Source organism: Rattus norvegicus, chromosome 7 (assembly GCF_036323735.1).
Source record: "Rattus norvegicus strain BN/NHsdMcwi chromosome 7, GRCr8, whole genome shotgun sequence".
NCBI classification, from domain to species: Eukaryota; Metazoa; Chordata; class Mammalia; order Rodentia; family Muridae; genus Rattus; species Rattus norvegicus.
Genome location: NC_086025.1, coordinates 130,752,469 through 130,780,057, shown reverse-complemented (window position 1 = coordinate 130,780,057; position 27,589 = coordinate 130,752,469). Strand labels below are relative to the sequence as shown.

The 27,589-nt window shown below is 53.6% G+C and overlaps 1 protein-coding gene and 2 long non-coding RNA genes across 12 annotated transcripts in view; 1 reads left to right on the top strand and 2 right to left on the bottom strand.

Annotated features, from left to right (window-relative positions):
• The window catches only part of LOC102548155 (uncharacterized), a 5,834-nt gene extending 1,712 nt beyond the window's left edge, over positions 1-4,122 (bottom strand). The window contains exons 1-5 of one of the 6 annotated variants that reach the window (XR_010053079.1): positions 3,805-4,122; positions 3,480-3,624; positions 3,213-3,357; positions 1,748-2,873; positions 1,372-1,565 (exon numbers count right to left, since the gene is read on the bottom strand). This is a non-coding gene — a long non-coding RNA (uncharacterized LOC102548155). Of the gene's footprint in view, positions 1-1,371; positions 1,566-1,747; positions 2,874-3,212; positions 3,358-3,479; positions 3,625-3,804 lie in introns of those variants that run through there. The other 5 variants (XR_005487395.2, XR_005487397.2, XR_001839033.3 and 2 more) reach the window with 5 other exon arrangements.
• Rapgef3 (Rap guanine nucleotide exchange factor 3) lies at positions 2,755-25,175 on the top strand. Of its 5 annotated transcripts, XM_039079829.2 has the most exons (29): positions 2,755-2,892; positions 3,318-3,530; positions 8,922-8,975; positions 9,064-9,170; positions 9,344-9,465; positions 9,840-10,008; positions 10,565-10,649; positions 11,324-11,384; positions 11,471-11,547; positions 11,721-11,867; positions 12,208-12,320; positions 12,614-12,702; positions 12,958-13,036; positions 13,228-13,387; positions 13,476-13,558; positions 14,069-14,108; positions 14,908-15,045; positions 16,286-16,367; positions 16,669-16,815; positions 19,515-19,612; positions 20,005-20,130; positions 20,206-20,387; positions 20,654-20,744; positions 20,849-20,899; positions 21,688-21,775; positions 22,117-22,181; positions 22,895-22,949; positions 23,044-23,115; positions 24,490-25,175. In XM_039079829.2, the coding sequence occupies exons 1-29, from the start codon at positions 2,887-2,889 to the stop codon at positions 24,606-24,608; spliced, it is 2,919 nt and encodes a 972-aa protein (XP_038935757.1). In that variant the 5' UTR covers positions 2,755-2,886; the 3' UTR covers positions 24,609-25,175. The 5 variants fall into 5 exon arrangements, with proteins under 5 accessions (XP_038935757.1, XP_063120252.1, XP_038935756.1 ...); XM_063264182.1 differs by lacking the exon at positions 14,908-15,045; XM_039079828.2 differs by lacking the exon at positions 2,755-2,892 and having other exon boundaries at positions 3,219-3,530.
• On the bottom strand, positions 22,625-27,589 carry LOC134479568 (uncharacterized). The gene is made up of 2 exons (XR_010053081.1): positions 27,459-27,589; positions 22,625-26,532 (listed from the first exon to the last, which is right to left on the bottom strand). It is a non-coding gene; the product is annotated as an uncharacterized LOC134479568 (long non-coding RNA).

Sequence of the window (27,589 nt, the reverse complement as noted above, 5' to 3'; positions counted from 1 at the left end):
GCCACCATGTGGTTGCTGGGATTTGAACTCAGGACCTCTGGAAGAGCAGTCAGTGCTCTTAACTGCTGAGCCATCTCTCCAGCCCCTTCCCGTGACTTAGTATCTTCTCTAGGCATTGCAATCTAAAGGATGCCTGTAGTGCGTAAGGAGCGTGTATGGAGTATCCTGGGGGATGGGGGTGGGGGGAGTAGAGCCAGACAGCCTGGATGGGACACAGGGCCAGGCACATGGTTAGATCAACAGGTAAGTAGGTCCTTGAAGTGGAAACTTAAAGGTTCTTTGGAAAGTCAGTTGGATGGTGTTTTGCTGGGGCAAACACATGAAGGAACATTTCATTAAGCGGGACCCAGGTGTGAAAGGCTAAGGTGAGCTGCATTTGTCAGGATTCCATAGAGAGAAATGCACCAAAAAACTTCTGGGGTGTACTGCAGTTTCTTGCCATTTCCACAGACTGGGGTCTGGAGGCAAGGCTCATGGAGGACCGGGGAATATTTGGAGGGCATAAACAGGACTCTACAGAGTGACAGAGACAGAGTTTGTCTTGCTGGTACAGCTAGCTGTGCAACACTTGTGGGTCTCACTGGTCTTCCCTTTCCTGAGAGGACTTCTGATTCTCCTGTTGGTCCCTCCTGCTGACTTGAGCCAAGGCTGAGGCCTGGCTCTCTCTGCTAGGTCACATCACCGCTGTTTACTAACCAGACTCTACGGAACTTATCCGTGAAGTGTTTGCACGTGGATCGAGCTGCTGCTGACCTGTGAACGGAACTGCCGATATCCAGACTATCTAAACAGGTCCACTGCCCCCTCCCCCCCCCCCCGGCATCCTTTCTTCTTCATCCTTACCCACTGCCTCTGGTGGGTAATGGGCTAAAGGCAAGTTTAAGCATTTAAGAACCATCATTAAAAATAAAGCATTGAGGGGCTGGAGAGATGGCTCATCGGTTAAAAGCACTGACTGCTCTTCCAGAGGACCTGAGTTCAAATCCCAGCCACCACATGGTGGCTCACAACCACCTGTAATGGGATCTGATGCCCTCTTCTGGTGTGTCTGAAGACAGCTACAGAGTAGTCATATACATAAAATAAATAAATCTTAAAAAAAAAAAAAACCAATGCATTGAAAAAATTAGTTACAGGTCCTGCCACATCTATCAACATCTTTCTCACCTGTCCTAAATGGGGTGACAGGAGTAGAAGCCACCCCCTTCTTACTCCACAGTTAGTTTCAGGAAACTCTTTTGCAAGACCTTCTAGGCCACGTCCAGCATCCTGACTGTGGCCACCATTTCACCCCCAACTGCACACATGAGACCACCCATCTCCTATCCTTTCAGACCAAGTATTCGAGCTATTCTACGAAGTTCTAGGAACCTGAGTTGTGAGGCAGACTTGTCTCCAGGTCCTCCTCTTTCCTCAGAGAGGCGCAGAGAAATCTTCAATAGTGTGTCTCCAAGGGTGGGCACTACAGACCACCTGGAACGTTTGTTCAAAGCTCCGAGTTTCCACTTCGTGCCAATAGGATGGAATCGGAATTCCAGGAGTTAAATCAGTCGTGCTAATATGCCCTCGGGGAAAGAAAAACCGCATTTAAATTCAGTTTTTAAGGGGTGGTTAAAGTTCTCAGTGCTGGGTGGAAACGGGCTTTAGCCCCACCTCCCCCTTCCAGGTTTAATGGCAGTGGGAAAGAAGAGGGCAGAGAGGCTTAGAACCGTAGGTGTGGAACCTGTGCCTTCTTCTAAACCCTCACCGATGTCCTGAGCAATTACGGGAAATCACAGTCCCAGGTCACAGTCTGTCCACTAGAAAGCAGGAGCGAGTGAGACGAAGTGCCAGCCATCTGTCCGACGGTGGAAAGAGGCCCAAGGAGGAGGTGTGCTCTGCCTTCACCTAGCTCGGCACAGGGGAGCACTTTGTGGGCGGGGCAGGGCCCCCAAAGCCCATCCTGTCTTTGAAACTCTGCCACAGAGTCAAGTCCCGGCACTTTACACCTACCCACTTGCCCCTCTCCGTCTGGAATGCAGTCCCTCTCCGCCAGCCTCAATTTCCCCACCCGCGCCAGTGTGTGCGATTGGGAGGGCAAAGGTGGGAGGCCAGGCAACGGGATTCCCCCACGGGAAGGCTGCCCAGTTTCAGCCCTGGGCTTCTGGAAACCCTGAGCCCAAACGGGAGGCCGGACGCCCCTGGCCAGGAAGCGGCCCCAGCCCGGATTTCCCTCCGGGGTGGGGCCGCCATGACTCACTCCCTCCCCCTTCCCTAGTTTCCTTGTTTGCATTTCTCCTCTTGGCCACGTGGCGGCGGGTGCAGCCATCACCGCCCCTAACCCGGCACTCGGGCAGCGGCTGGGGCAGATACCCTTCGGCACTTCCTACCCGCTGAGACCTCAGGACAAGAGCTTGAACCCACTGACGTAGTAGGGTACGGGACTCCATCAACTGCTGGCCCAGCCCCTTCCCTTATGCCCACACCTACCGTAAAGCCGGTGCCTGCTCCCCGCCCCCTGTCCCGGGGAGGGGAAGGGGCGGGCAGCGCAGGGGGTGTGACAGCTCCCGCCCGGACCAGTGCCAGCTGCAGCTTCGCCTGAACGCCCTGTGCCAGCTGGCTTTTACATCTGGGACGGAGGCGGAGGCTCGGAGTCCTTAGTCTTTGGGGAGGGGTGGGGGCTCCCCCACGCCCCCAGCCCTTTACTCACCCAGGACTAACCCCATCTGCCCAGCCCTGCACCTCGCTACTCCCGGCAACCTGTCCTGCTGGAAGCTGACCCTTTCCTGCGCTAGGGACTCACTCATCCCCCCTCCAGGATTCCCGGGTGGAGCTGCCCTGGGGCACTCCAGGGTTCCTGCAGCCTCTTGCTAGGGCAAGCACCGCGGTGTGAGCTGGAAAAGAAACATGAAGGTGAGTGAGGTGGGACGGGGTCAGGGCCAAGGAATCCTGCTGTAAAGGGCGGGAGAGGAAGCCGACACGTGGGGGAGTTTGGGTGGGAGAGAGTGGCGGGGAGGAGAATTTGAGGAAAAGCTACTTCTGTGGATCTAGTGTGTGTACAAAGGTGGACATGCCTTCAGGACATGGGCAGTGAGGTGGGGCCGAATTCCAGCCAGAACTGAGAAGGGCCTCATCTTTGTGAGTCAAGCTGGAGACCCCTAGGTGAGCCAAACCAGCAGGACCCGGGGCAGGTCTTCCTGTCCCTCCCCCGGCTCCTGGCAGGGTTGCCGCACCTCCGCATGACCAGTCCAAGTCCAGAGGACGCTAAGCCTGGGGTGGTGGTAGGAAGGTCCAGCTCCTCCGGCCGATGGCTGTCCACTTTCCTCCCCCCATCACAGGTCAGCTGGCCAGGTGAGAACCACTGGCAGGTGGGCCCAGCTGTGGTGGAGAGTCCAGCTGTGGGGGCACCGCAGGTGGGAGGTCTCCCGGACGTGGTTCCGGAGGGCACGCTGCTCAATATGGTGCTGAAGAGAATGCACCGTCCCCGGTGCTGCTCTTACCAGCTAGTGTTCGAGCACCGGCGCCCAAGCTGCATCCAGGGACTTCGCTGGGTGAGTACCGGCCATCTGCCAGGGTGGGTCAGGGCTGGAAGAGTCTGGACTGTAGTGCTGGCGGGTCAGGCAGCTTTCTCCAGGACAAATACATCTGGATGGATAGAAGGCAGGGAAGTTTGGTGGCAGAGTGTGTGTGGCTGCTCACACAATGAGCCTGTGTGCCCCGTGTGCACGTCGTGCTGCGTGCGCTGCCCCATTCAGCCACCGGTGGGCGAGCAAGAAAGGGCTTTATCATTTACCCATCACCTCCGTGTGCCAGGCGTGGACTTACATGTTGTGAGTTCTTTCTGTGAGGCAGTGGGAGATGTGGGGCCAGGTCAAGTGGGGGTGAAATTAGCTTGGTTACTGTTCTTGACACATCACCGTGGCAACGGTCTCCTTTAGTGAACAATTGAACTGGGCTGAATCTGTTTTTTGGCTCCTAGGGTGAGGTATTTGTGTGAATAAAGCTTGGCACCTGGCCACCGGGGGACTGAAGAGGTTTCAGGGCGGAGAACGACTGCTGAAGGAAGCCAGTGAGAAGGACAGGGGCTAGGGAGGGGGAAAGGCAGGAACCTGGCTCCTGGAATCCTTTTCCCCAACTACCAGGCTCAACAGTCCTGTCTGTATGCTCCGCTCTCTCTCCCTCCCCCGCACCCCCCCCCCGTGTGTGTGTGTGTGTGTGTGTGTGTGTGTGTGTGTGTGTAGGGGCAAAGAGTACTGAGTGGAGGGTGGGGAGAGAACAGGAATGGGTGACAATCTTGGAAAGGATCATCTTTCACCAGCAAGTCTTTTTGAGTAAAAACATATCAGCACTGATTGTTTCCTTTTCCTATCTTGTCCAGATACTATTTCCATTTCTAATAGAGGAGTCTGGGTTGAGAAAGCCCCAGGTGGGTCTAAAGAAGGAGACCCTTGGCACTGGAGTGGAGCCCCTGCTTGCCCCTCTCTCCCTGGGTCTTTCTAATAGGGGTTGGGGGTGGGAGGAGACTCGTCCTACCCCTCATCCCTACTCAGGCTCCGGGTCACTGTGGTAGTTCCTGCTGGGATCTAGCCGGCTGGAACCCGCCCTCCTTTTCAAGGCTGCAATTACTTGTGAGCTTCCTGTCCCTCCCAGGCTTGGAGAAGCTAGGTAGGGGGTGGGAGAAGGTCAGTTACCAGGACAATGAGGTCACTGGGGAATCTCTTGGGATCTTAAGTTGGAGAGGGTGGAGAAGTCCTCTCCAGTCTCTTTCTCCCCTAAGACCTCAGAAAGGAAGGACCAGATTGTACGGGAAGCTGGACACATGAAGGTTGGGACTGTTGGAGTGTGAAGGGGGTCAAAGGTCTGGAAGCAAAGCCCTCCTCTGCCAGATATGGGGGCAATGTGCTTAGGTTTCTAGGAATAACGTATTTGGCTTTTAGGGCTAGAGACCACTGTTCCCCATCTTTCTACCATGCCCCTCCTGATGGGTGGAGCAAGATAGATTGAACCTTTTGTGCCTGTGCTTCGGAAGCTCTCTGACCCCCTTGGAGGCTGCATGTCTTGGCTCTTTTTTTTTTTTTTTTTTTTTTTTTGGTTCTTTTTTTCCGGAGCTGGGGACCGAACCCAAGGCCTTGCGCTTCCTAGGCAAGCGCTCTACCACTGAGCTAAATCCCCAACCCCATGTCTTGGCTCTCTTATGGCTCATTAGATTCATGAAGTGTTCCTGTGAGGCAGCAAGTGCCAGCAGGGCATGTGCATGCACGGGGTGAAGAGGGTGAACCAGAGTCCAGGAAGGCAGGCCTGGGCAGTTTAGGCTACACCTCCCTCTTTAGAAAACCCAGGGGAAAGTGGGTTCACCTTCTGAAGAAGATTTAGTTCATCAGAGACCAGGACAAGAGAAAAAGAAGGCAGGGTAGCTCAGGGGGGTGGGGGTGGGGCTCGCAGCCAGATGTAGAGAGGACTTTCTGACTATGGCTAAGGCAGTATAGCAATGGGGCGAAAACAGCTTTGAAAAAGATGTGGGAGAGATGAGGTCTTGTACTATATGTGGGAACAAAAAAGGCTCAGGGTGACCTTGGCTGGCCCCACAGGTGCAAACAAGACTGGACAGTTTGGGGGGGGGGAGTGTTTCTAATCTCCAAATCAAATCCGTCCAAATGATGGCAGTGGCTAAGAGTCACAGTACTTGTGTCCCGTGCCTTATGACAGCTTCATCTTTGTCATACTAAATATGCTCACAACAGCCTGGTGGGACCAGTCCCAGTGGTTTCATCTTCCAGATGTGAAGAGGGAGGCACAGAGAGGTCAAGCAGCTGGTGAAGGGCTGCACAGCTGCTGAGTGGCTGAGCTGCGTTTTATACCCAAGATCTACCTGCAGAATACCTCCGACACCCTCGTGTCCCTGCTCCATGCACAACCTGGCCTAGGACCTTAGCCATGACCGAAGGAACTGGTCTGGTGGGTCCCTGCACCGTCCCCGACTCTCCCTGCAGCCAAACTCTGACACTTAGTGACAGGGAACGAGGGTGGGGCTGGCTATCTGGCTAATGCCAGCATATCCTCTTTTACCTGGGCTCCTTCCTGTCCCAGGCTAAGAAGAGGTCGTAGGGGAAGGCTGAGCCAACTGAGAACCTCAAAATGATACTCAGGGCCATGAGACCAAGTCCAGGGCCAGCCACGGCCCATATGTCAAGGTAGTAGGTACACATAAGAAATAAGAAAGTAGTGAGGTGTGGTGGCGCACACCTTTAATCCCAACACTCAAGAGGCAGAGGCAGGTAGATCTCTGAGTTCCAGGCCAGCCTGATCTACAGAGTGAGTTCCAGGACAGCCAGGGCTTTGCAGAGAAACCCGGTCCTGAAAAACCAACACCCCCCCCCCCAAAATAAACCAACATGAAGGCTCAGTTACTGCACTAGCATTTGCCAAGCAGTGTGGGCAGGCACCATTCCATGGGCTTCCGATTATTACACTATTTAATGATATGATAATGACCCGCGGGAGTAGGTACTATTATTATCAATCCCCTTCTCAGACAAGAAGCTTGTGCACAGAGAGCTTAAATCAGGGTAAGGTTACACATCCTGGCTGCCATTCAGAAACCAGCATTGGAACACAGGCATCTGGAGGCCATACACACACGCCCACTGCTGCTCATTCATGGTCCTCTCCCTGCCTGTCCCCAAGGTTTTCATTCACATGAGCATTATGAGGGTCCCCGGCTCTGCCTGTACAATGTTCCCCAGGGCACAATGCTCTGCTATTTCTGTGGCTGTGGCTTGCAGTGAGGAAGTGAGAACAGGGTTGAACTCCTGAGAGGCGGTAGGGCTGAAAGCATCGCTTGTGGAGTCAGACAGTTCCAGTGTGAGTGCTGTTTACCACCTGTTAGGTGGGTTATGTAACTGTAACCTTTTTTTCCCCCTTCTTTCTTTCTGGCTTAGAAATGGGATCCAGACACCTGCTTCACACAGAGGCAGCACCTAGAACCTTGCCTTTCTCAGCAACTATGTAACCCTAGGCAGTGAATTTGTCTCCCTTGGCTTCCGCTTTCTTTAGCAAAGTAAAAGGCCCTATGGTTGCCTTCTCAGGCTACTGTTCTCAGACTCCTGTGCCCAGCCCTTGGGGTAGGTAGGGCAGGAAGTGACCGGCTTGATCGTATGGCCCAGGTCAGGATAATTCCAGGCAGGGTGGGCTCAGTTGGTAGAGTGCTCGATTAACATGCATGGAGTCCTGTGTAGTGATCAGGAGTTCAAGGTCATCCTCGGATACTTAGAGACTCTAGCCTGGACTGCATGAGACCTTAACTCCAAAAAAAGTGACTGGAGACGGCTCTGTGGATAAGAATATTTGCCACCTTGCAGAAGGCCTGAATTTGGCTCCCAGCAACCCAGCAACAGTGTCCCAGCTACCTATAACTCCAGTTCCAGGGAATCTAATCCTCCTCTATTGTCTATGAGTACACATGCACACATGCGCGCACACACACACACACACACACACACACGCACGCACGCACACACACACAAATAAATCTAACAACAATAATAACAAAGCCCAGCCAGAGCCTGGGCTGTGGCCACCAAAGGGAGCTGGGACAGGAGCTAGGGTGACTTGGGCATTTTGACATGAATAACAAGAAGTCATTAGCACTCGGGCACTGTTTGTTCCAACACAGGGCCTGGATGGAGACATTCCTGCTCTTCCTCCCTTCCTGGCTCCTCCTCCTCCTCCTCATTTCCTGTCCTTGAGTCTCTAGGGCTGTGTGTCTGGCACTGGACTGGGCCAGTGGCCCTGGCAGGGATACCCTTGGGACACCTAGTGACTTCTACCCCATGCTAGGCAGGCACTCATGTCAGACCTCGAGTCTCTGCCTGGATAGAGTGAAAACATTGCCTGTGCTTAGGACCTGCCAGTCTCAGAGAGAGGACTTGGATCCCAGAGCTGCCAATACTTCTCCAGGTCCTTGAGTGTAGGGAGATGTGGTGGGTGGGGTGGGACTGGAAATGAGACTGCCTTGGGTGGGAGTTCCGGTTTACCCACAGCTGGTTAACAATCCTGCGCATGTGTGGTTGAATTATGCAGGGCCCTTGAATTCACATCAAGACTTGTTTCCCTGAAAGTCGTAAGGGAACACATCATCTCTGCCTACCGCACCTCATGGAAGGTGGATGTGCTCTGTGAGCTGTAAGGATGCCTTGGGAGGGCTTGTAGGGAACAGAGCAGCCTGCCCAGAGCTGTTCATAAAAATCTCCATTTTCAGATGGTTGGAAAAAGGGGTTGTGAGAGGCCTTCATGGCTGATATGCAGGGCACATTTGCCTAGGAGTCCCTGGTGGCGACATTGCTACCGAGGGCATCATTATGGTAAGCCACTTATGGGCTTCCAAAGCCTTATCCACTCTTACAGGGATGTGGCTTGCAGTGGCTTGCTGCTAGAAAGAGACAAGCCTGAGTCTGTGCCAACTCGTCCCCACGAGTTGCCCTCTTAGTTATGGTTTAGAGATTTTGGACACAGAGATATTGTTCAGGGTAACACCATTAGTACAGAGCCTGGCTCCAGAATTTGTGTTTCTGTTAACTGAGCCACAGCCCTACAGAGGGAGGACCCTGTAGTTGGGCACAGACCTGAGCCTGAGGTCAACCTGTAGTCCCAGCAGGGAGCTTGTTTTCCCAGGCCTGCCACGATGTTTGTGCCCTGGCCTCTCATGAGTCTTGTATCACACCTTCCAACGTCCTCTAGCTCCACCCGGACCAGCCACACGCGGGGCCTGTTAGCCTGGCAGCCTGAGCAGTGTGGACCCCGTGTGCACAGAAGAGGGATCTTGGGGCTCTCACCTGCAGCACACTGGTGTGGGAAAAGATGTCTACTGAGAGGGGCGGGAGGGGTCCCACTCCGTGAGTTTGAAGGCCTCCCACTGATCTGCAAACTCTCCCTACTGTCCTCAGACGCCACTTACCAACAGTGAGGGCTCCCTGGACTTCAGAGTGAGCCTGGAGCAGGTACGCAATGACAGTAGAGCTGGGAGGGGCTACAAGCTGCAGAGGGCGGGGCCTAAGTTTGTGGTGCCCTCCCCCTGCTCCTTCCCAGGCCACCACAGAGCATGTGCACAAGGCCGGGAAGCTCCTGTACCGTCATCTCTTGGCAACGTACCCTACCCTCATCCGAGACAGAAAATACCATCTGCGACTACATCGGTGGGTCGTGAGTTGGGGTCCTGCCTGCTGTCTTCCCTTCCCTTCCCTCCTGCAGACATCTGGGCCCAGCCCGGCTTTGCAGGAAAGAGCTGGGCTTGGGCCTGTAAGGTGCCTTTGGATAGAGTTCCGCTCCCTCCTACTTTGATTCTCAGGCCCCCTTGCATTTCCCACAGGCAGTGCTGCTCTGGCCGGGAGCTAGTGGATGGGATCTTGGCTCTGGGTCTTGGGGTCCACTCACGGAGCCAAGCTGTGGGCATCTGCCAGGTGTTGCTGGATGAGGGTGCCCTTTGCCATGGTGAGCTGAGCTCTGATTGGGCACTAGGACTGGGTGGGCGTAGGGAAGGCTGACCTGGGGAGTGGACTCTGTTGGGAGCTGTGGAGAGGTTTAAGGCAGTGCTTCTCCACCTTCCTAATGCTGTGACCAACCCTTGATACAGTTCCTTGTGCTGTAGTGAGCCCCAACCATAAAATTACTTTGTTGCTACTTCATTAACTGTAGTCTCGCTACTGTTTCGCATCCTAACGTAAATATCTGATATGTGACCTCCCCCCTAAAGGGGTTTCAACACATGGTTTGAGAGCTGATGGATTAAGGCATTCTGATAGTGTTAGAATTAAGTTCAATACTTGGCCTGATTTTCTTTTCTCTGCTACGCCTTGGCTCCCCAGTAAAACATGACTGGACCTTCCAGGACCGAGACGCCCAATTCTACAGATTCCCTGGACCGGAGCCCCAGCCTGCAGGAACTCATGACGTGGAAGAGGAGCTTGTTGAGGCAATGGCCCTACTCTCCCAGCGAGGGCCTGATGCCCTACTCACTGTTGCACTCCGGAAGTCGTGAGTAGAGAACCCTGGCCTCTGCTCCCATTCCCACATGGCCTTCCGTTCAAACCTTCCTCATAGGCTCCCAGAGTCATCTGGAGGAAGGATCTAGGTGGTAGAGGCCTGAGCTCAGCTCTCATTCTGCCACGGACTGGCTACGTGATCTCAGCTCCCACATCCCAGACCGTTTCTATTCCTGAGGGTATCAGGCCAGAGGGTGTGAAGACCCTCCCTACTGACAGAGGGTGTGGACTTTGGACTGAGACAGGTCAGGGTTCAAATTCTAGACCAACCAGCTACTCACTAGGTGACTTGGGCCTCTCCAGCCAGATTCCTCTTCTGTGGGGATCATGGTGCTCATGTCCTTGCGAGCGTAGAAAGGAATATTGCATGGGAGGTGCTTAGCTCAGTGCCTAGTGCCAGAGGCTCACCCACAAAGCCTGCTATTGATAACGGTTGTCTTGACTGATAGTTGTGGAATAGCCACCTGGCCCCAGGCCCCAGCGGGCGTGTGGGGTGGCTCCTCCTTGGCTCTGGTCCACAGTTCCCAAAGCTTCCTCTGCTCCTGCAGCCCGGGTCAGCGTACAGATGAAGAGCTGGACCTCATCTTCGAGGAGCTGCTACATATCAAGGCGGTGGCTCACCTTTCTAACTCGGTCAGTGTATGCAACAGACCTGCTCTTTAGCCAGACCTCTTCCTACTTCTAGATGGGGGTGACGGCGAGGGAGGGCAGTTCCCTCCCCATGGCTTGAAGATTTCCACCTGAGGTCTTCTTCTTTCAAAATTACAGTTTTTAAATTATTTTATCATTTCACGTGTATGGATATACTTGTGCATAACACACACTCCCGGTGCCCATGGAATCTAGAACAGGGCATCGGATCCCCTGGAACTGACATGACGGATGGTTGTAAGCCGACATCTGGATGCTGGGAATCAAACTCAGGTCCTCTGGAAGAGTAGCCAGTGCTCGTAACCACGGAGCCATCTCTCCAGTCTCTCCACCTAGTTTCTTTTCTTTTCTTTTTTTTTTTTTTTTTTTTTTGGTTCTTTTTTTCGGAGCTGGGGACCGAACCCAGGGCCTTGCGCTTCCTAGGCAAGCGCTCTACCACTGAGCTAAATCCCCAACCCTCCACCTAGTTTCTTAACCACCAGCCGTCAGTCTAAAGATTGTCCGTTCCTTTCCCTTACTTTGTCTCTGCCATGTCCCAGGGACAAGCAGTCTGACTGTAGCTCTATCCTCTGGTGCTGTCTTTGGATGTACCCTGTCTCTCAGCTTGTCTCTCTCCCCCAGGTTACCTCTGTTGATCTTCTTCTCCCCACCCCTAGGTGAAACGGGAACTAGCTGCTGTTCTGCTCTTTGAACCACACAGCAAGGCAGGAACTGTGTGTAAGTCGGGTTGGCCACCATGTCTGGAGCCGAGGGGGCAACGGTGGGTGGTAGGAGGGGACAAATCTGATTGGTGCTTCTGTCAGTGTTCAGCCAGGGGGACAAGGGTACCTCATGGTACATTATCTGGAAGGGATCTGTCAATGTGGTGACCCATGGCAAGGTAAGCCCTCCCTCCAGCCCACCAGGGTAGATGTCAACGCTCTTTGCTTCGTGACTTCATGGACACTCCTTTGGATAGTAGCCCCAAGGCTGCTGACCCCACACATATGTCTGAGACTGTCCCTCCCACGGGCTGGTGGGTAGGGGCAGGCTGTGATTGAGTCCTGGCTTCAGGGGCTGGTGACCACGTTGCACGAGGGAGATGACTTTGGACAGCTGGCTCTGGTGAACGACGCACCTCGAGCAGCCACCATCATCCTTCGAGAAAATAACTGTCACTTTCTGCGTGTGGACAAGCAGGACTTCAACCGCATCATCAAGGTGCCATAGTTTTTGGGTGGGAGTGTTTGGGGGTGGTGAGAACATGGTGGGTGTACGGGCAAAGGCGCTGGCATCAGAGAGAATTTGTAAGGAAACTTGGCATCTGACTGGTGTCATCTGACAGTTTGGTGTGAGAGACCAGGGACTGGCAGGTGAGGGGCGGGGATTGAGGGGGTTGGGTCTGTGGAGGCTCTGAGACTGAGAGATCTGATACAGGTGTATCTGGAGAAAAGCGGGGGCTCCTTAGGGGCCTCTAGGGCTCCAGACTTGGAAGGGAGGTAGTACAGGAGGTCTGGCAAGCAGCTCAGTGTGTTAAGCATCGGTGTGGCTCCTCCCCCAGGATGTGGAAGCAAAAACCATGAGACTGGAAGAACACGGCAAAGTGGTGTTAGTTTTGGAGAGAACCTCTCAGGGTGCTGGCCCTTCCCGCCCTCCGACCCCAGGCAGGAACCGGTAACAAGCCTATCACATCTCTCCCCACGCAGCTCCACACGCTGCCCTACACACTACCTCTCCCACTTCCAAGCCTTGCTTGGTATCCATGCCATGGTCATGTCCCTTGGCTATCTAGGAGTATGAGGCACTGAGGAGGGACTGAGGGACCGAGAGGATGTATCAGTGCCTCCTCTCCAAGACAGAATAGGGCTGGCCAATCAGAAGGCACGATGTTATCCATTATTGATGTCTGTGTACGGAGGGGTGATGTTCTTAGGGCACATGCTATCGATTGACTGTCTTCCCCCTAGATATACGGTAATGTCTGGCACCCCAGAGAAAATCCTAGAACTCCTGTTGGAGGCTATGAGACCGGATTCCAGTGCTCATGACCCAACAGGTAGCTTCAGAAGACACTCTCCCTGTCCTCTGAGTCATCAGGAGGTCACTGCAGCCTGACCTCAGCAGGCTCTAGATTGGTCCACACGGGCAGTTGGCAGGAAGTACGCTTCGCTTGGGTGGAGAGAACCGTCATAGGGTTTGGGCACTGTTTCCCTTGCTTGTGCTGACTTAGGGGACGTATATTCCTGCCGCGAGTATAGGTGTGCTATGACTTGGGCTGAAATCCCTTCCCAACCCTAACCCTGCCCAACAGAGACATTCCTCAGTGACTTCCTGCTGACGCACAGTGTCTTCATGCCCTGCACACAGCTCTTTGCCGCCCTCCTGCACCAATATCCTTCCAGCCCCGGGATGCTGTGGGTAGGGCATGGGATGGTGTGTTGCGTGTGGAGGTGCGGGAAGTAATCCCTATCGAAGTGGCTGCCGTGACCCTTCCCTGGCACCCGGAGCATGCCTGACCCAGTCGGGCCCTGCACAGCGGGTGCTTGGACGGCATGTTGTGGTTCCCTTGACTGGTGTCCACCTTCCACGTGGAGCCATCAGAGCCTGCCGGGGGCAGCGAGCAGGAACGCAGCACCTACATCTGCAACAAGAGGCAGCAGATTCTGCGTCTGGTCAGCCGGTGGGTGGCCCTCTACAGCCCCATGCTCCGCTCAGATCCCGTGGCCACCAGCTTCCTCCAGGTACCTGGGAGTATGGCTGGGCTGGCTGGGCTGACCCATGAAGGTGCAGCTGCAACCATCCCAGGGGCTGACTCTTGGTCCTTCCCAGAAACTCTCAGACCTGGTGAGCAGAGATACCCGACTTAGCAACTTGCTGAGGGAACAGTATCCGGAGAGACGGCGACACCACAGGTGACCAGTGACCAGAGCTCATGGGTCCTCCTTGTGCAGCAGAGGCTGAGCTGCTGGCCCTGGTGCATCCAGGCCTCCAGGCTCTGTCCCCACATATGCTACGGTCATTCATTTGCTTGTGCTTTACATTGTGTGCCTATGTCTCCCTTTTGGCCAATTACTGTGGACTATGGTACCCAGGTCCACTGGCCCTGCCCAGCAATCAACTCCTCTGAGTTTAATCTTGCTTCCCCAGAAGCTGGGGTTCAAGGGCAAGAGCTTCTTTAGATCCCAAGAACCTGTATCTTGCTCCTGCTTCCTCCTTCCTTCTGGCCTCTAGAAACCACAGAAGCCCGTCCGGGTCTTAAGCGCACCTCACCCCGCTGCCCTGTGTACGCTCTTCCCACATCCCTCTGAACTTCTGGGTGGGGGGGCAAGATGGGATCCAGACCACTGTGGCCACTGGCCCTGAGAACACCCTACCTGCCAGGGTCCTCAGTGGCTCTCTCTCTCTCTCACTCTTCTCTGCAGGTTGGAGAATGGCTGTGGGAATGTATCTCCTCAGACCAAGGTGCCTGTTCTGCCTCTTGTTTTTCTCCCTCTGCCCAGCCCGGCTTCTTCCTCTGCCCCTCCAGCCCAGACACCCAGAGTGCCCTTGACCTATGCTGGGTGCATCAGAGAAGGTCCTGTGAGAGCTACTAAGTTTAAGGGGATACCTTCATTCTTACCCTAAGGAGCTTTTATTCCTTTGGAGGTGACTCACGAGGCCTGCAGTTGTAGCTAGGAGATGAGACAGGTGACTGGGTTCATCTCTGAGAGCCAAGGGTTTCTGGTGGGTGGTGGCGTAGGAGCTCACATGGTCTGAAAAGGCTTGCCCCGGGGCTCCAGGTGGCCAACCCACTCCCAGCCGAGGCTGGGGACGAGGTGTGGAGTTGCAACTGGAGTTAAGATTTGGTTGAAGAGTAGTAGGAGAAAGAACTGGAAAGAAGGGAGGCTGGGTTGGTCATAGGGAAGTGAACTCAAAAGTGAGCACCTTGGCTTCAGCCAGCCCGGCCAGCCAGAGGCTCCTTCCTGCTGTCCTCACAGATGGCCTCACCCCAGGACCTTTGCACTTGCCTTCTGCATGGGCCTTTTTTCTGCCACCCTTTACCTGTTTAGACCCTGCTTGTTCTGAACAGAGTCAGAATGTGTGTCCCCAAGAGGTCTCCCCATATCCCATCCGAGCATCCCCAGACATCCTTTCTGGTTTCTTCAAAGCACTCTCATCTTGTAGATGCTTTTCTTTGTTTGCTAAGGGAACTTGACTCCTCATACCTCATACTCCTCACCCTGCTTTCTACGATTCTTCCTTTCTGCTCTTCCAATACTAGGCTCCTCCCCACACGCCAGAACTTGTGATGTGTTGTATGTTCCCATCGGTCACGTCCCCCCAGGATGCAGGGCTGGACGTGAGAGACTTGCTTCTTCTGCATGTGGAGCAGAGCTGTGAAACAGAAGCACCTGAGAAAGTGGGTGGAGAGAAGATGACTTGCTGATGTACCCTGAGGCTTAGAGAGGTGTCCTGGGAGCTGACAGACACAGCCCCAGGCAGCCCTAGAGGCTGAAGAGGGGACCAGGAAGGGGGTCAGGGGCCAGAGTATCTCCTGCTTGTGAACCTTTTTGAGGTTAAAGGGGACAAGCAATGATGGCTTCTGTCCTTAGCTCAGTGTGTCTCTACTCAGGTGGGTTAGAAGTGGCTGTGTACCTGGGGATGGGGGCACTTTTTTTTTTCCCTTTTCTTTTTTTTGGAGCTGGGGACCAAACCCAGGGCCTTGTGCTTGCTAGGCAAGTGCTCCACCACTGAGCTAAATCCCCAACCCCAGACGGGGGAACTTTTAAGGTAGGAGAGATGGCACTGGGGACCCAAAGGAAAGTGGTAAGCTTTGGGGAGTATCGAGGAGCATGAACTAGTAATTGCACAGCGGACCCCTGGAGAAGTCTGAAGCAATGGTTCACAGATGGGGATGTAACTTGAAAGCTAGGGCCCTGGTGAGCCCAGCACAGGTTCAGGTGCTCAAGTGGCACTCGTGGTAGGGACTCTGAGGAAGCTGTTTAGGAAGGGGCAGAGGGTAGGGGGCAGCTCCATTTAGAGGCAGAGAGAAAATACCAGATTTGGAGAGAGTCGAAGCCAGGTGAGCCCATGTTAGGACCGCTCACAGGGAGGCTGTCTGGTATTTGCGGACCACTGGGACAGGGCAGCTCTTGCAGGACAAGGGCACAGGGAGAGCACGTTTCTAGCCACGTAGCAGTGGCTGTGTGGCCTCTAGCCCATCACTTAACTTCTCCGAGCCTCATTTATCTGGTCCACAAAATGAGGACTAAAAATATTTTTTCTCCAAAGGACTACTGTGAATATTTAGATGCCCAGAACAATGCCCACTTTGTAGCAAATGCTGGCTGAGGGAAGGGAAGAAGAAGCAGAAAAAAACTGGGCCCAGGCATTTTCATCCCAGAACAGCCCTGGCCCTGTTTATGGAGATGGCTGAACACCACCCCCCTCGTATCATATGACTGGCCTGCACTTGACCTCTGGGTCTCCTCAAGCCTGGCTCCCTGTCCTCCCTAGACTTTGGCTTCGGGCGACCAGCAGAGCCCCTGGCAATATGATGTTTTGGGGGTCCCTGCTGGTCGCCACCACAAAGGCCCTCCCTGACTTTGCCCTGTATGTCGTCCGTGGACTCTGGAGCCTTATTCCTCTTCCCCTTTCAGGCCCGGAATGCACCTGTTTGGTTTCCTAACCATGAGGAACCCCTCCCAAGCAGCGCTGGGGCCATCCGAGTCGGGGACAAAGGTGGGTGGGATAAATAAGCAAGCTGGGCGTAGACTGTGTCAGCATTGCCATCTCTGTCTCCCCTGCCTGGCTGGTGTCGCTCTGGGCTAGGGGAGGACATGTCCCCACAGCCTTTACTGTAGCTGCCAAGCGGGTCAGCCACCTGTGCTCCTTCCCTAGGACTCCCCACTGGGCTTTGGCACCAACCTACTTTGCTTCTCCTTGTATCCCCCTTTCCTGCCCTATGGTTGTCCTTTGGCTGCTCCTCCTAGGGAGGGGAGACCAGGCACCTGCTTCCAGCTCATCCCCTCCTCCTCTCCAGTCCCCTATGATATCTGCAGACCCGACCACTCGGTGCTGACCCTGCACCTGCCGGTGACAGCCTCCGTGAGGGAAGTGATGGCAGCTTTGGCCCATGAGGACCACTGGACCAAGGGGCAGGTGCTGGTAAAGGTCAATTCTGCCGGTGGTGAGTTGTGTCTCTGCATTAACTCTCTACCCTGGGAGAGAGCACCCTCAGGCCCAAACCCACAACCTTGAATTCTGAGTGTTGCTTTCACGCCCTGAATTTGGGGCAGGATTACCACATCTCCTCTGACTGTTTCAGAGGCAATGCTCGAGACCCAGCTTGCTGGCTGTGGCTCCAGGGGTGGAGTGCGTGAGCTCCTCATTTGTAAAGCATAGGTAGTGAGAATTCTGTGAGAATTAAACGAGGAAAGCGTTTAGGATGCTTTCTGACATCTGCCCTTCTTAAACACTCCTTCATTCCCATCACTGTCTCAAAAGAGGAAATCTTTTCTTTTTAAAGATTTATTATGTATAAGTTACACTGTTGCTATCTTCGGACACACCAGAAGAGGGCATCTGATCTCATTACAGAGAGAGCCACCATGTGGTTGCTGGGATTTGAACTCAGGACCTCTGGAAGAGCAGTCAGTGCCTCCCCCCCTACCCCCTGGAGCTGGGGACCGAACCCAGGGCCTTGCACTTGCTAGGCAAGCGCTCTACCACTGAGCTAAATCCCCAACCCGCAGTCAGTGCTCTAATCCACTGAGCCATCTCTCCATTCAGAAAGAGGAAATCCTATCCCCTCTTTACAACCATGGAAACCAGCAAGGTCCCTGAGCTAATGGAGTTAGTGAGCGTGTGGCTAGCCTTCGATTTTAGGTAGTCTTATTGTCACTCAGCAGATCTCCTAGTTTGCTTTCTGGCTTTGTGGTAAAGAGCATGATCAAAAGAAATTTGGGGAGGCAAATGTATAGCTCAGTTTACGGCTTAGCAGCCCCCTGTGAAGGGAAGAAACATCTGCCTGCTTTCTTATAGGACCCAGGGCCACATTCCCCCGTGGCACCGCCCACAGTGGGCGGAGCCTTCCAGATCACTCGTTAATCAAGAAATGCCCCACAGGCTTGGGACAGGCCAGCCCGACGGAGGCATTTTCTCACTTGAGTTTCCTTCTTCCCAGAGGAGTCGAGCTTGTGTCAGGATGATGAACTAGCCAGGATTGTAAACACTTTAAAGATAAGGTTTTTAAAAAAAATAGCTTTAGTTTTATTTGATGTATTGGTTGTTTTGCCTAAATGTACGCCGTACATGGGTTTGATTCCCGTGAAAGTCAGAAGAGGGGGTTAGATCTCCTGAAACAGGAGGTACAGAAGGTTGTGAGCCACCAAGTGGGTTCTAGGAATAGAACCCAGGTCCTCTCCGGGAGCGACCAGTGTACTTAACTGCTGAGCCACCTCTTCAGCCCTGAGAGAAAACATTTTGAAGGGTCAGCTATGTAAGCAGGAATGGGCTATGTGCTAGAATTACTCCAGCAACCAGGACAGAACTGCCGGATGAGGGTGAACATAGACTCCCGGGGCCAGGAGAGAATTCCGCATTAACTGCTACCCAGCAGAGAGACCCTGGGCCTCTCTGAGTCTCCATTTCCTTGTCTGCCAAGCAATTGCATTATTCTGAGAGTCTCCTGTAGCCGTTAGACTGCAGATGCCCGTCAAGCATGCAACCCTGAGTCTAGCACATCTCTGCCTAGACACCTGTCTACGTTCTCAGGACTTGCTTTGGGAGAATTTGGCATGTTAAAAGCCATTGTTGTCTTTGAGTAGTGTAGCCTGGACAGTCAGAGCCCAGCAGTCAGGAACTGGGGCTGTCAGGGAACTGTGGCAAGAGAAAAGCCCTCACCCTTCAGGAGTCAGCCAGTGACACTAGAGCTCACCTGTGTGCTCAGCTCTGGGAAGCAATGCCCTCTGGTGGCTACCTGGTGAGTTACTGCTGACCAATGTCTTCCTTTATTGAGATCTTACTATGTGGCAGTCATTTTTCAGACCACTGATGGTCACTAACCAGTGCTCTATTACAAATCTCCGTAAGTGTCCACTTGTGTATAAGTTATATATAAAACCACTTCCTCAACATGGGATAATAAAGCTATACACGAAATAGAAGAAATGGATTAAAGGAAGAAAATAGAGGAGCTGGAGAGATGGCTCAGTGGTTAAGAGCACTGACTGCTCTTCCAGAGGTCCTGAGTTCAATTCCCAGCAACCACATGGTGGCTCACAACCATCTGTAATGGGATCCGATGCCCTCTTCCAGTGTGTCTGAAGACAGCTACAGTGTACTCAGAGAAGTAAAATAAATAAACCTTTAAAAAAAAAGAAAGAAAATGGAGGGAATTGGATTAAATAGAAGAGCTAACTTTTTCTCTGGACACATGAGTAGTCTTGTATGCCGTACTTTGGAAGCCACTGGTCAAAGGCTCAAAGCATTGTTTAGTTTATAATGGATAAAAGTCAACATTTAGAGGTAGATAGGACGTGTCCTAATTTCCAGAAGGCTTTTTATACACGTCTTTTACCTGCAGCAGCCACACATGTAGAAATGACCTGGGAAGTGGTTGGGATGAGTCCTACAGGCTTCCGTTTATGGAGGAGGAAATGGAGGGTCAGGAAGGTTGACGTCTTATCCGCAGTTGCCCAGTCTCAGTTGCTACCTGAGTCAACGCTACAGGCAGTGTCGAGGTCTGGGCACGAGTGCCTGTGCGTTTAGAGTCTCTACCCGGCCATTGCCAGAAGAAGAAAACTTTCAGATAGACAGGGCCTCCAGCTGCTCCCTGGCCTCCATCCCACCCATCTCCCCTCAGCACAGCCTCTGCTGTCTTCACAGATGTCGTTGGCTTGCAGCCAGATGCCCGCGGTGTGGCCACATCCCTGGGGCTCAATGAGCGGATCTTTGTTGTCGACCCACAGGAAGTGCACGAGCTGGTAGGGACGGGCAGGCTGCCAGAGCCTGAGAAGCTCTGGGACCAGGAGGCAGGGTGGGTTCCGGGGGATGGCCACAGAGGCCAGAGGGAGGCGTTTGGCTCTGGCTGCTCCACAGGGAAAAGGGAGGGATGGCCACAGCACTTGGAGATGGCTAAGGGGAAAGAGGGGCTAGCTCTAGACTCTGACTCCAGAGGCTCAAGCCAGAGTTCCAGCATGCTAGGCCTGCTGTTAGCTGTCAGAACAGCGACCCCTCAGGAGAGCCTGTTTTTCACCATTCGTGGACCCGAGAAGCCTCTCTACTTCTCGATGCCCCGTCTGTCTGTTGTCCCTCTCACCGCAGGCAGAGTCTTTGTCCCAGGTCCTCCCTGTGTCTGAGCATTCTTCTCTTGCAGACCCCACACCCTGAGCAGCTGGGGCCCACTCTGGGTTCTTCTGAGATGCTGGACCTAGTGAGTGCCAAGGACCTGGCAGGCCAGCTCACAGAGCATGACTGGAACCTCTTCAACAGGATCCACCAGGTGCTGGAGGTAGAGCTGAGGGGTGTGGGCAGGACACCGGGCCTGGCATGCTGACCTGGTCTTTACCCTGTCCAGGTGGAGCTGATCCACTATGTACTGGGCCCCCAGCACCTGCGGGACGTCACCACTGCAAACCTGGAGCGCTTCATGCGACGCTTCAACGAGCTGCAGTACTGGGTGGCCACCGAACTCTGTCTCTGCCCGGTTCCTGGCCCCCGGGCTCAGCTACTCCGGAAGTTCATCAAGCTGGCAGCCCAGTGAGTGCCTACTGGGACAGCGGAGTGTGTGAAGATGATGGGTATGGAGGGATAGTGGAATGTGTGGAGACAGTGTGGTGTGTCGCCAGTCCCGTGGCCACCCTTACTTAACCCCCTTCCCTGCCCACTGTGTTGCCCAATCTGCCTTCCTTTTTGTTCCTGGGTTCCCAGTGCCTTTGGCTCTTTACTTGACCCACCCACCCTACAAAGGCATCCCTGGGGATTGGGGTTTCCTCTGAGGGTGTGTCTGGGTCTTGTGCTCACAGCCTCAAGGAGCAGAAGAATCTCAACTCTTTCTTTGCGGTCATGTTTGGCCTCAGCAACTCGGCCATCAGCCGCCTGGCCCACACCTGGGAGGTAAGTGGCCCGGATCTGCCAAGGCCAGTCCTCTGACCTCCTGGGGGATGTTAGCATGGCTCTCTCTTCCCAGCCATGGCCCCTCACCTGTCTCACCTTCACAGCGTCTGCCCCATAAAGTACGGAAGCTGTACTCGGCCCTGGAAAGGTTGCTGGTGAGTGCTGAACCCATTCCCACTTTCTCTGGACCCTGGATCTTGGGCTTTTCAAGGCTTTCAGTGCCCACCTAGGGCCTGTGTCCCTCTGGCCTGTGGTTGTGGGAACTGGCTGAGGGCGTTCAGTATAGTGATAGGGGCTTTGTGGTATATACTCTACCCACTGTTATTCATGGAGAAGACGTTTGCCCTGGATATGAGACCACAGAAGGCCCAGGGATGTCATAGGTCTGAGGTTCAAGAGTAGGCTCTGCCCGAGGGCTGGGCTGAGCTTGACAGCAAAGAGGTATTCCTTGAGGTAGTGAGCAGAAGACGCACTGTATGTCAGGTAAGAGGGTGTCACTGGACCCTCCGGGACCCTTAAAGGGCTGGCAGACCGGACTTGTAAGACAGAAGGAATGAGGAATGAGACAGGGGTAGAGCTTCCTGAAACTTTTGAAAGTTTTGTATCCTTCCATAGTAGCAAGAGCGCCAAGGTGTTTTCAGCCTTGGGCATCAAGAAAACTGAGATCCAAGGGGCTCAGCGGAACACACCCACCAGAGAGGTAGAGAGGCTGAGAGGGGCCTCTGAGATTAATCACCATGAAGATTTCCTGGGGGCACTGGGAAATGAGAAAGCTAGGCCTCATCACTGGTCTACAAACAGTAGTGTGAGGGGAGGCTGGTTTGTGGAGGTTGGCTTAGAGCCTCTCCAGTGTGGCCTGGGACCCAGGTGAGGATGGGTCTGTGGTGGACCATCATGTGTGGGATGAAAAAGTCCCCCTCAGGGCAGCCTTCTCTCCTTGCAGGACCCTTCCTGGAACCACCGAGTGTACCGATTGGCTCTCACCAAGCTCTCTCCTCCTGTCATCCCTTTCATGCCCCTGCTACTCAAAGGTAGGCCCTGGGCTCTCCGCCTCCATCCCTGGGCTTCATTTTCCCCTCAACACTGTGGTGATGACAGCTGAAGGGCTGACACACAGGGAGGGCTCAGCTAAATCAGAGGTTGACAAACTGAAAGAAGTTAGGGCGGGAACACAGCAGGGCTGCGAGCCAAAGGCTGTGGTTGATGCCCCAAGAGATACCAGGGAGTTGCCATGGCTCAGAGGCTGCTGCAGGCTGAACCGTGTGGTTGGAACAGGCTCTATGCTTCCCATGGTTGGCCTCTCACCTTCCCTGGGATGCAGGAGAGGAAGGCATTTGGGGACCTATAAGCAACGAAAATCATCCCTTTGCAGACATGACCTTCATCCATGAAGGGAACCACACACTGGTAGAAAACCTCATCAACTTTGAGAAGATGGTGAGTTTGAGGACAGTGGGCTCCTACCTCCTGTGTTAGTTGGCAATGTTAGTTGCCCAGGAAGGGGCAAAAGTGGGTGTCCACTGTTGGAACCTGAGCCCCAGACATGCATGCAAGTAGCCCCAGTAGGCAGGAGGCCAAGGCTGGAGGACTGTGTGTAAGAACAGCCTGGGCTTTGGAGAGACCTTGTTTGTTTTTTTAAAAGCTCCCGTCTCATCTTACTGCACATGGGAGGGTCTGCCTTTAGCGCTACTAAATGATAGCCTCAAACATCATACTGATCTGGGCGAGAGAGATGGCTCAGAGGTTAATGGCACTGACTGCTAATCCAGAGGTCCCGAATTCAATTCCCAGCAAGCACATGGTGGCTCACAACCATCTGTAATGAGATCTGATCCCCTCTTTTGGTGTGTCTGAAGACATCAACAGTGTATTCATATACATAAAATAAATAAATTTCATTTAAAAAAAAATCACACTGTTCAGTAAGAGTCCCTTCCAGCTCTTATCTCTTAGCCTTCCCTCTGTCTTCCAGCTACTGCCTCGCTCCCATTGAGCGTCTGGATGTACTGGGTTGAAGCAGCCATAACCCTGTCTTTTATAGACACCCTAGTCCCTATCAGCGTGGTTCAAAGGGAGCTTCACTCCCAGATCCCCATATGCAGGCGACACTCTTGACAGGCCAGATCTCTTGACTCTTGTGTTGTCCTCAGCGAATGATGGCCAGAGCCGTGCGGATGCTCCACCACTGCCGAAGCCACAGCACCGGTAAGAGGTGGTCTCCTGGGCGGGAGCCCCTCAGCACCCCCGCGGAGGCTCTGCGTGGCCGTCTCCCTGACTCTCCCTCTCTCTCTCTGCCCAGCGCCTCTATCACCACTCAGAAGCCGGGTTTCCCACATCCACGAGGACAGCCAGGCATCAAGAATCTCCACATGTAAGTGGTGGGACAGGGTACTGACAGTTGGCGTAGCTGGGACAGAGCCGGACGCTTACGTGCCGTACGTAAGCGTACGTACGGTACGTACGTGTACAATACGTAAGCGTAGAGTTCGTTGGCACCTGTCTGGGAAAGTTACGGCCGCTAGCTCAAGCTAAGGGGGGAAGTGCTGGAGGTGAAGCTCGTGTGCTAACTCCAACCTATGCACTTATCTGATGGGAGCTCATGCAGTTAAGGAGTAGTCGTAGCCAATGGTTCAGATCACAGTGCCTGCCCTGTGCTCACAGATAGATACATCCATGGTGATAATCCTCCGAGACTTTGGCTCAGTCCAAGGCAGGAAACACAGATGGCGACTTGGTTCTCCACTGTCCTCTGCCTCTCTCTCCACGCAGCAGCCACTATGATGAGTTTTGAGTCACTCCTGTTTTTATTTTATATTTTGCTTATTGGTTGATTGATTTTTATCTGAGACCGGCTTGCCTCATGACCCAGGCTGGGATTCCAAGCCTGAGCCATAGCCTGTGCTTTCATTTAAAAATAATAAAAAGAAAAAAAAAGCCTTATCTCACACCTGCATGCACAATGAACTTTTTGCAAGTTTTATTCTCATCGATGTGTGTATGCACCTGTGCATGTGTGTGAGGACGGATGCCATCCACATGCATATGGGCTCACACGTGTGTGTGCAGTGGTCAAAGAACAGCCTTGGGTGTTCTTCCTTGGGCACCCACTCTCTCTTCTTTGTGAGACAAGCTCTCACTGACCTGGAACATACCAGGCGTCCTAGGCTGTCAGGCTGGCCCCAGTGATCTGACCATTTCTGCCTCACCAGCATGGGAGTTACAGCCGCACAACACAACATGCAGTTTACACCCTGAGCTATCCCTCCAGCTTTTGCTCCTTTCCCTTTTTGGCTTTGCTAGCCTGGACCTCTTTATGTAGCCCAGGCTAACTTCAAGCTCATAAAGATCCCCATGCCTCCACCTCCTGGGTGCTGGGAGCAAAGGCATGTACCACATGTATGGATGTTTTTGCTTTTTTGTTTTGTTTTGTTTTTTGAAACAGGGCCTGGGACTCTCCATCCTCCTGCCTCAGCTCCTGAAGCTCCAGGATTATAAATGTGCACCACCATATCTGTTTTAGTTCCTACTATGCTGAGACTGTGGTGGGGTGTGGGGTCTTCTTTATTCGGACTTTGCAGCCTCTGCCCTCCTGACTCTGTGGTGGGAGAGACAGTGGTCTGGGAACTGGCGTTGAGAGGATGTGAGGTAGGGAAGAAGAGAGAGCTAAGGCTGCTTCCTGGAGAGAGGTAGGCACCGTGAAGTGGCCATGGCGCCTTACCTCTCTGATGGTTCTCCCTCCCTCCAGGTTCCGAGCAGTCCCTGAGCACCCGGAGTCCAGCCAGCACCTGGGCTTATGTCCAGCAGCTGAAGGTCATTGACAACCAGCGGGAACTGTCCCGCCTCTCCCGGGAACTGGAACCATGAGGAAGGACTGGCTGGAGCAGGCACTTCTCTCAGAGAAAGCCAGAGCCTGTGCAACCAAGAGGTCCAGAGGCCAGCCACAGCTGGGCAGGGCTCTCCACAGAGCGGACTCAAGGCCCTGGAGTGGGCAGTGTCGAGGCAGCTGTCCTCTGTGATGACTGTCAGCTGTGAAGATCTTTGATGTTCACGGCCAAGGAAAAGGGGCCATTGAGGCCCCAGAGGGGTAGGAGAGCTGGGAGGTGCAGGACTCTGGTTCAGTAGAGAGCCCTCCCACCGGGCTTTCTGCATGTCTGTATGTCTGTACATGCAGCTGTGCTGTCCATGGATGCCAGGCCCTGTGCTTGTTTTCACAGGAGCCAGCGAGCTCACATCTGCATGGGGTGTGTGTGTGTGTGTGTGTGTGTGTGTGTGTGTGTGTGTGAGCACTGGGTGGTGCCTTGCCTGGGAGAGGGTGGGGAGTTCTGCTATTCTCACCACACATCTGAGATAAACAGCTGGGTGTGGGCAGAGCCGCTGCCTAGAGTGGTGGTCCCTGTGGAGTTGTATTGTTCCCATAAATTAACAAAGATATGTGTGTTCTGCAGCCTGGGTGTGTGGCAGGGAAAAGCCAGAGGAGGAGGTTGCTCCCTGGGTGCAAAAAAGCAGACCCACCATCTCGGGTTGGGCTCTAGGGAGGCTGACAGTTGCCCGATGGGCTCCAGTGTTGTCCCAGGCACACAGGGGATGTCAGCTCTCTGCAAACAACAACAACAACAACAACAACAACAACAGACTGAAAGTCCAGCTACAGCTAATGTCCTCCACTTCCCCTCTCCTGTTGTACTCTCTCCATCTGCCCTTGATCCTGTTGGGTGTCATATGCTGAGTAGGGGGCCCCAAGGGGTTAAGGGGAGAGACACAGGCAGAAGACAGGGAGGCCTAACTGGTTTCCAGGAAATAGGAATGATTTGCCTTGGCGATGAGTGTCTTGTCCCACCCCACCCCACACAGGGACAGTGGAGGTTAAGGCCCTCTTTTCTCAGCCTCTGCAGTACCTGCCTGGACCCAGATTCAGGGTCTAGAACCTCCACGGAGGACTGTTACCCACTGTGCTCTTCTTGTTGGTAGCTAGACACATCTGATTAAAACCTTCCAGCCTTCAGGACGACCCTGAATAAACTCCGGGGCTCGCAGGACTGCAGGAGGTGTGCTCACAGCAGCGGGGCAAGAGGCAGCTGGGCAGCTCTGTGCTTATCCTGCAGGTGCAGGAGTCAGGTTCAGACTTGACATACCCCACCTCCCCCTGGCCGCCACACTGCCAGACACTTCACTCTGAGGTCCCGTCGGCTGCTCCCAGGAGAGATCCAAGCTGTTGGCAAGAAGACAGCGCAAGGATGTTACACCTTGAGTCTAATGAGCCGGAGTATACTGATGTTCTTTCTTTGTCTTCATTTGTCCATCTGTGAGATGGGTATGATACCTGGCTGTTAACGACAAACAAGATAACAGGTCTTGCCTCCCCCTGACTGTCACAGTCCTGTGTCTGTGGCCTGGAGGACAATCTGCATCTCCTGGAGTAGAGTCTGACACAGCTCTCAGGATGGAATAACTGCCAGGGTTGACCAAACCAGTTCCCGTGCCTGTGGGCAGGGAGGGAGGATCTGATGGGAGAGACCAGAGCTGAGCAATCGTGAATCCAAGGCCCATGCATCAGTGAGTCAGGAGTCCCTGAAGCGCTCCTGTCCTCTAAGCCATTGGCAGTGTGTCAGTCACTCTCAGCTCTTTGCTGTCCGCCCCGACTCCAGGGCGACACCAGCCCAGTGATGAGACAGATTTTGTCCTTCTTGCTGGACACGCCTACCTTCTGACCAGAAGGCTCTTTGTGGTCTCCAGCGTTGACAAACTACAGCTTCCGAGCCACTCTACCTTAGGCTGGACCTCTTTAAGCCTGTTGGGAAAGACAGAAGAACAATTCTCTGGACAGGCAGGGAGCACAGACTTGGGAGACTGGAGGCTAAGAAAGAGTTCAGAGTCCTCAGAGCAGCAGTCCCCTGGTATGCAGGAGAAGGTGGGGAGCCTGCTCCCGCTCCCTAGAAGCTCAGGGTGTGTATGTGTGGGTGGTGGTGGAGGGGAAGATCACAGGTCTGCGCATGGGAGGAGGCCTGAGAGCTAGCCTGTAAAAGACGAGTCACCTAAAGAGGCAGAACAGAGGTGTGGGTGTGCGTGTGCAAGCATGTGCATGTGTATATGTGTGTGCGTACGTGTGCGTGCGTACGTGTGCGTTTGTATGTTTGTATTTCTGTGTATATGTGTGTATGTCTTTGTGTGTGTGTGTCTGTGTATGTCTCCATGTATGTGTCTGTGTGTGTATGTCTTTGTGTATGTGTGTGTCTCTGTGCATGTCTATGTATGTCTCCATGTATGTGTCTGTATGTGTATGTGTATCTGTGTGTGTGGCTTTGTATGTCTCTGTGTGTTTGTGTGTATAGGTGTGTATGTGCATCTGTGTGTATCTCTTTGTGTGTGTATGTTTCTGTATATGTGTATGTGTATCAGTGTGCTTGTGCCTGTGTATATCTGTGTGTACGTGCATGTGTCTAGTGAAGAAAAACAGAAAGGAAGGAAGTTTCATCGCACATGTCTGTGACCCTCTCCTTTCCCTTATGGTCCCTGTAAGGGTTACAGCCATAGGACTTCACTAGGGGAGGTTTGCCTCTCTAGCAGCGCACACTGCCTGGTGATGGGGTAGATAGGTTGGACCCAGTCCTCCCCTGTCCTCCAAGCCATATTGCCCATCATAGGAGGATCAGCACCAAAGTGCCCCAGCTCAGAGTCCAGCTGGGAGGGAACTGGCTGCTTTCACAGGCTTCTTACCTCTCCGTCCCCAACAACCCTGAAACAGAGACCATTCTGCTTCCCAGGTGACAAGAACTAGACATTCCGATGTGGCTGCTGTTCATGGGCTTTGTCAGGATAACAATAGTCTGAGGCCTGAACGGTGCCTG

What these genes read in the sequence shown, in the direction of transcription:
- Rapgef3 (XM_039079828.2), top strand. Translation starts at nt 3,219, where the DNA reads ATGACCAGTCCAAGTCCAGAGGACGCTAAGCCTGGGGTGGTGGTAGGA. An exon ending in TACCATCTGCGACTACATCG is followed by an intron (nt 9,171 to 9,343) that starts GTGGGTCGTGAG and finishes CATTTCCCACAG; the next exon opens with GCAGTGCTGCTCTGGCCGGG. An exon ending in ACTGTTGCACTCCGGAAGTC is followed by an intron (nt 10,009 to 10,564) that starts GTGAGTAGAGAA and finishes CTGCTCCTGCAG; the next exon opens with CCCGGGTCAGCGTACAGATG.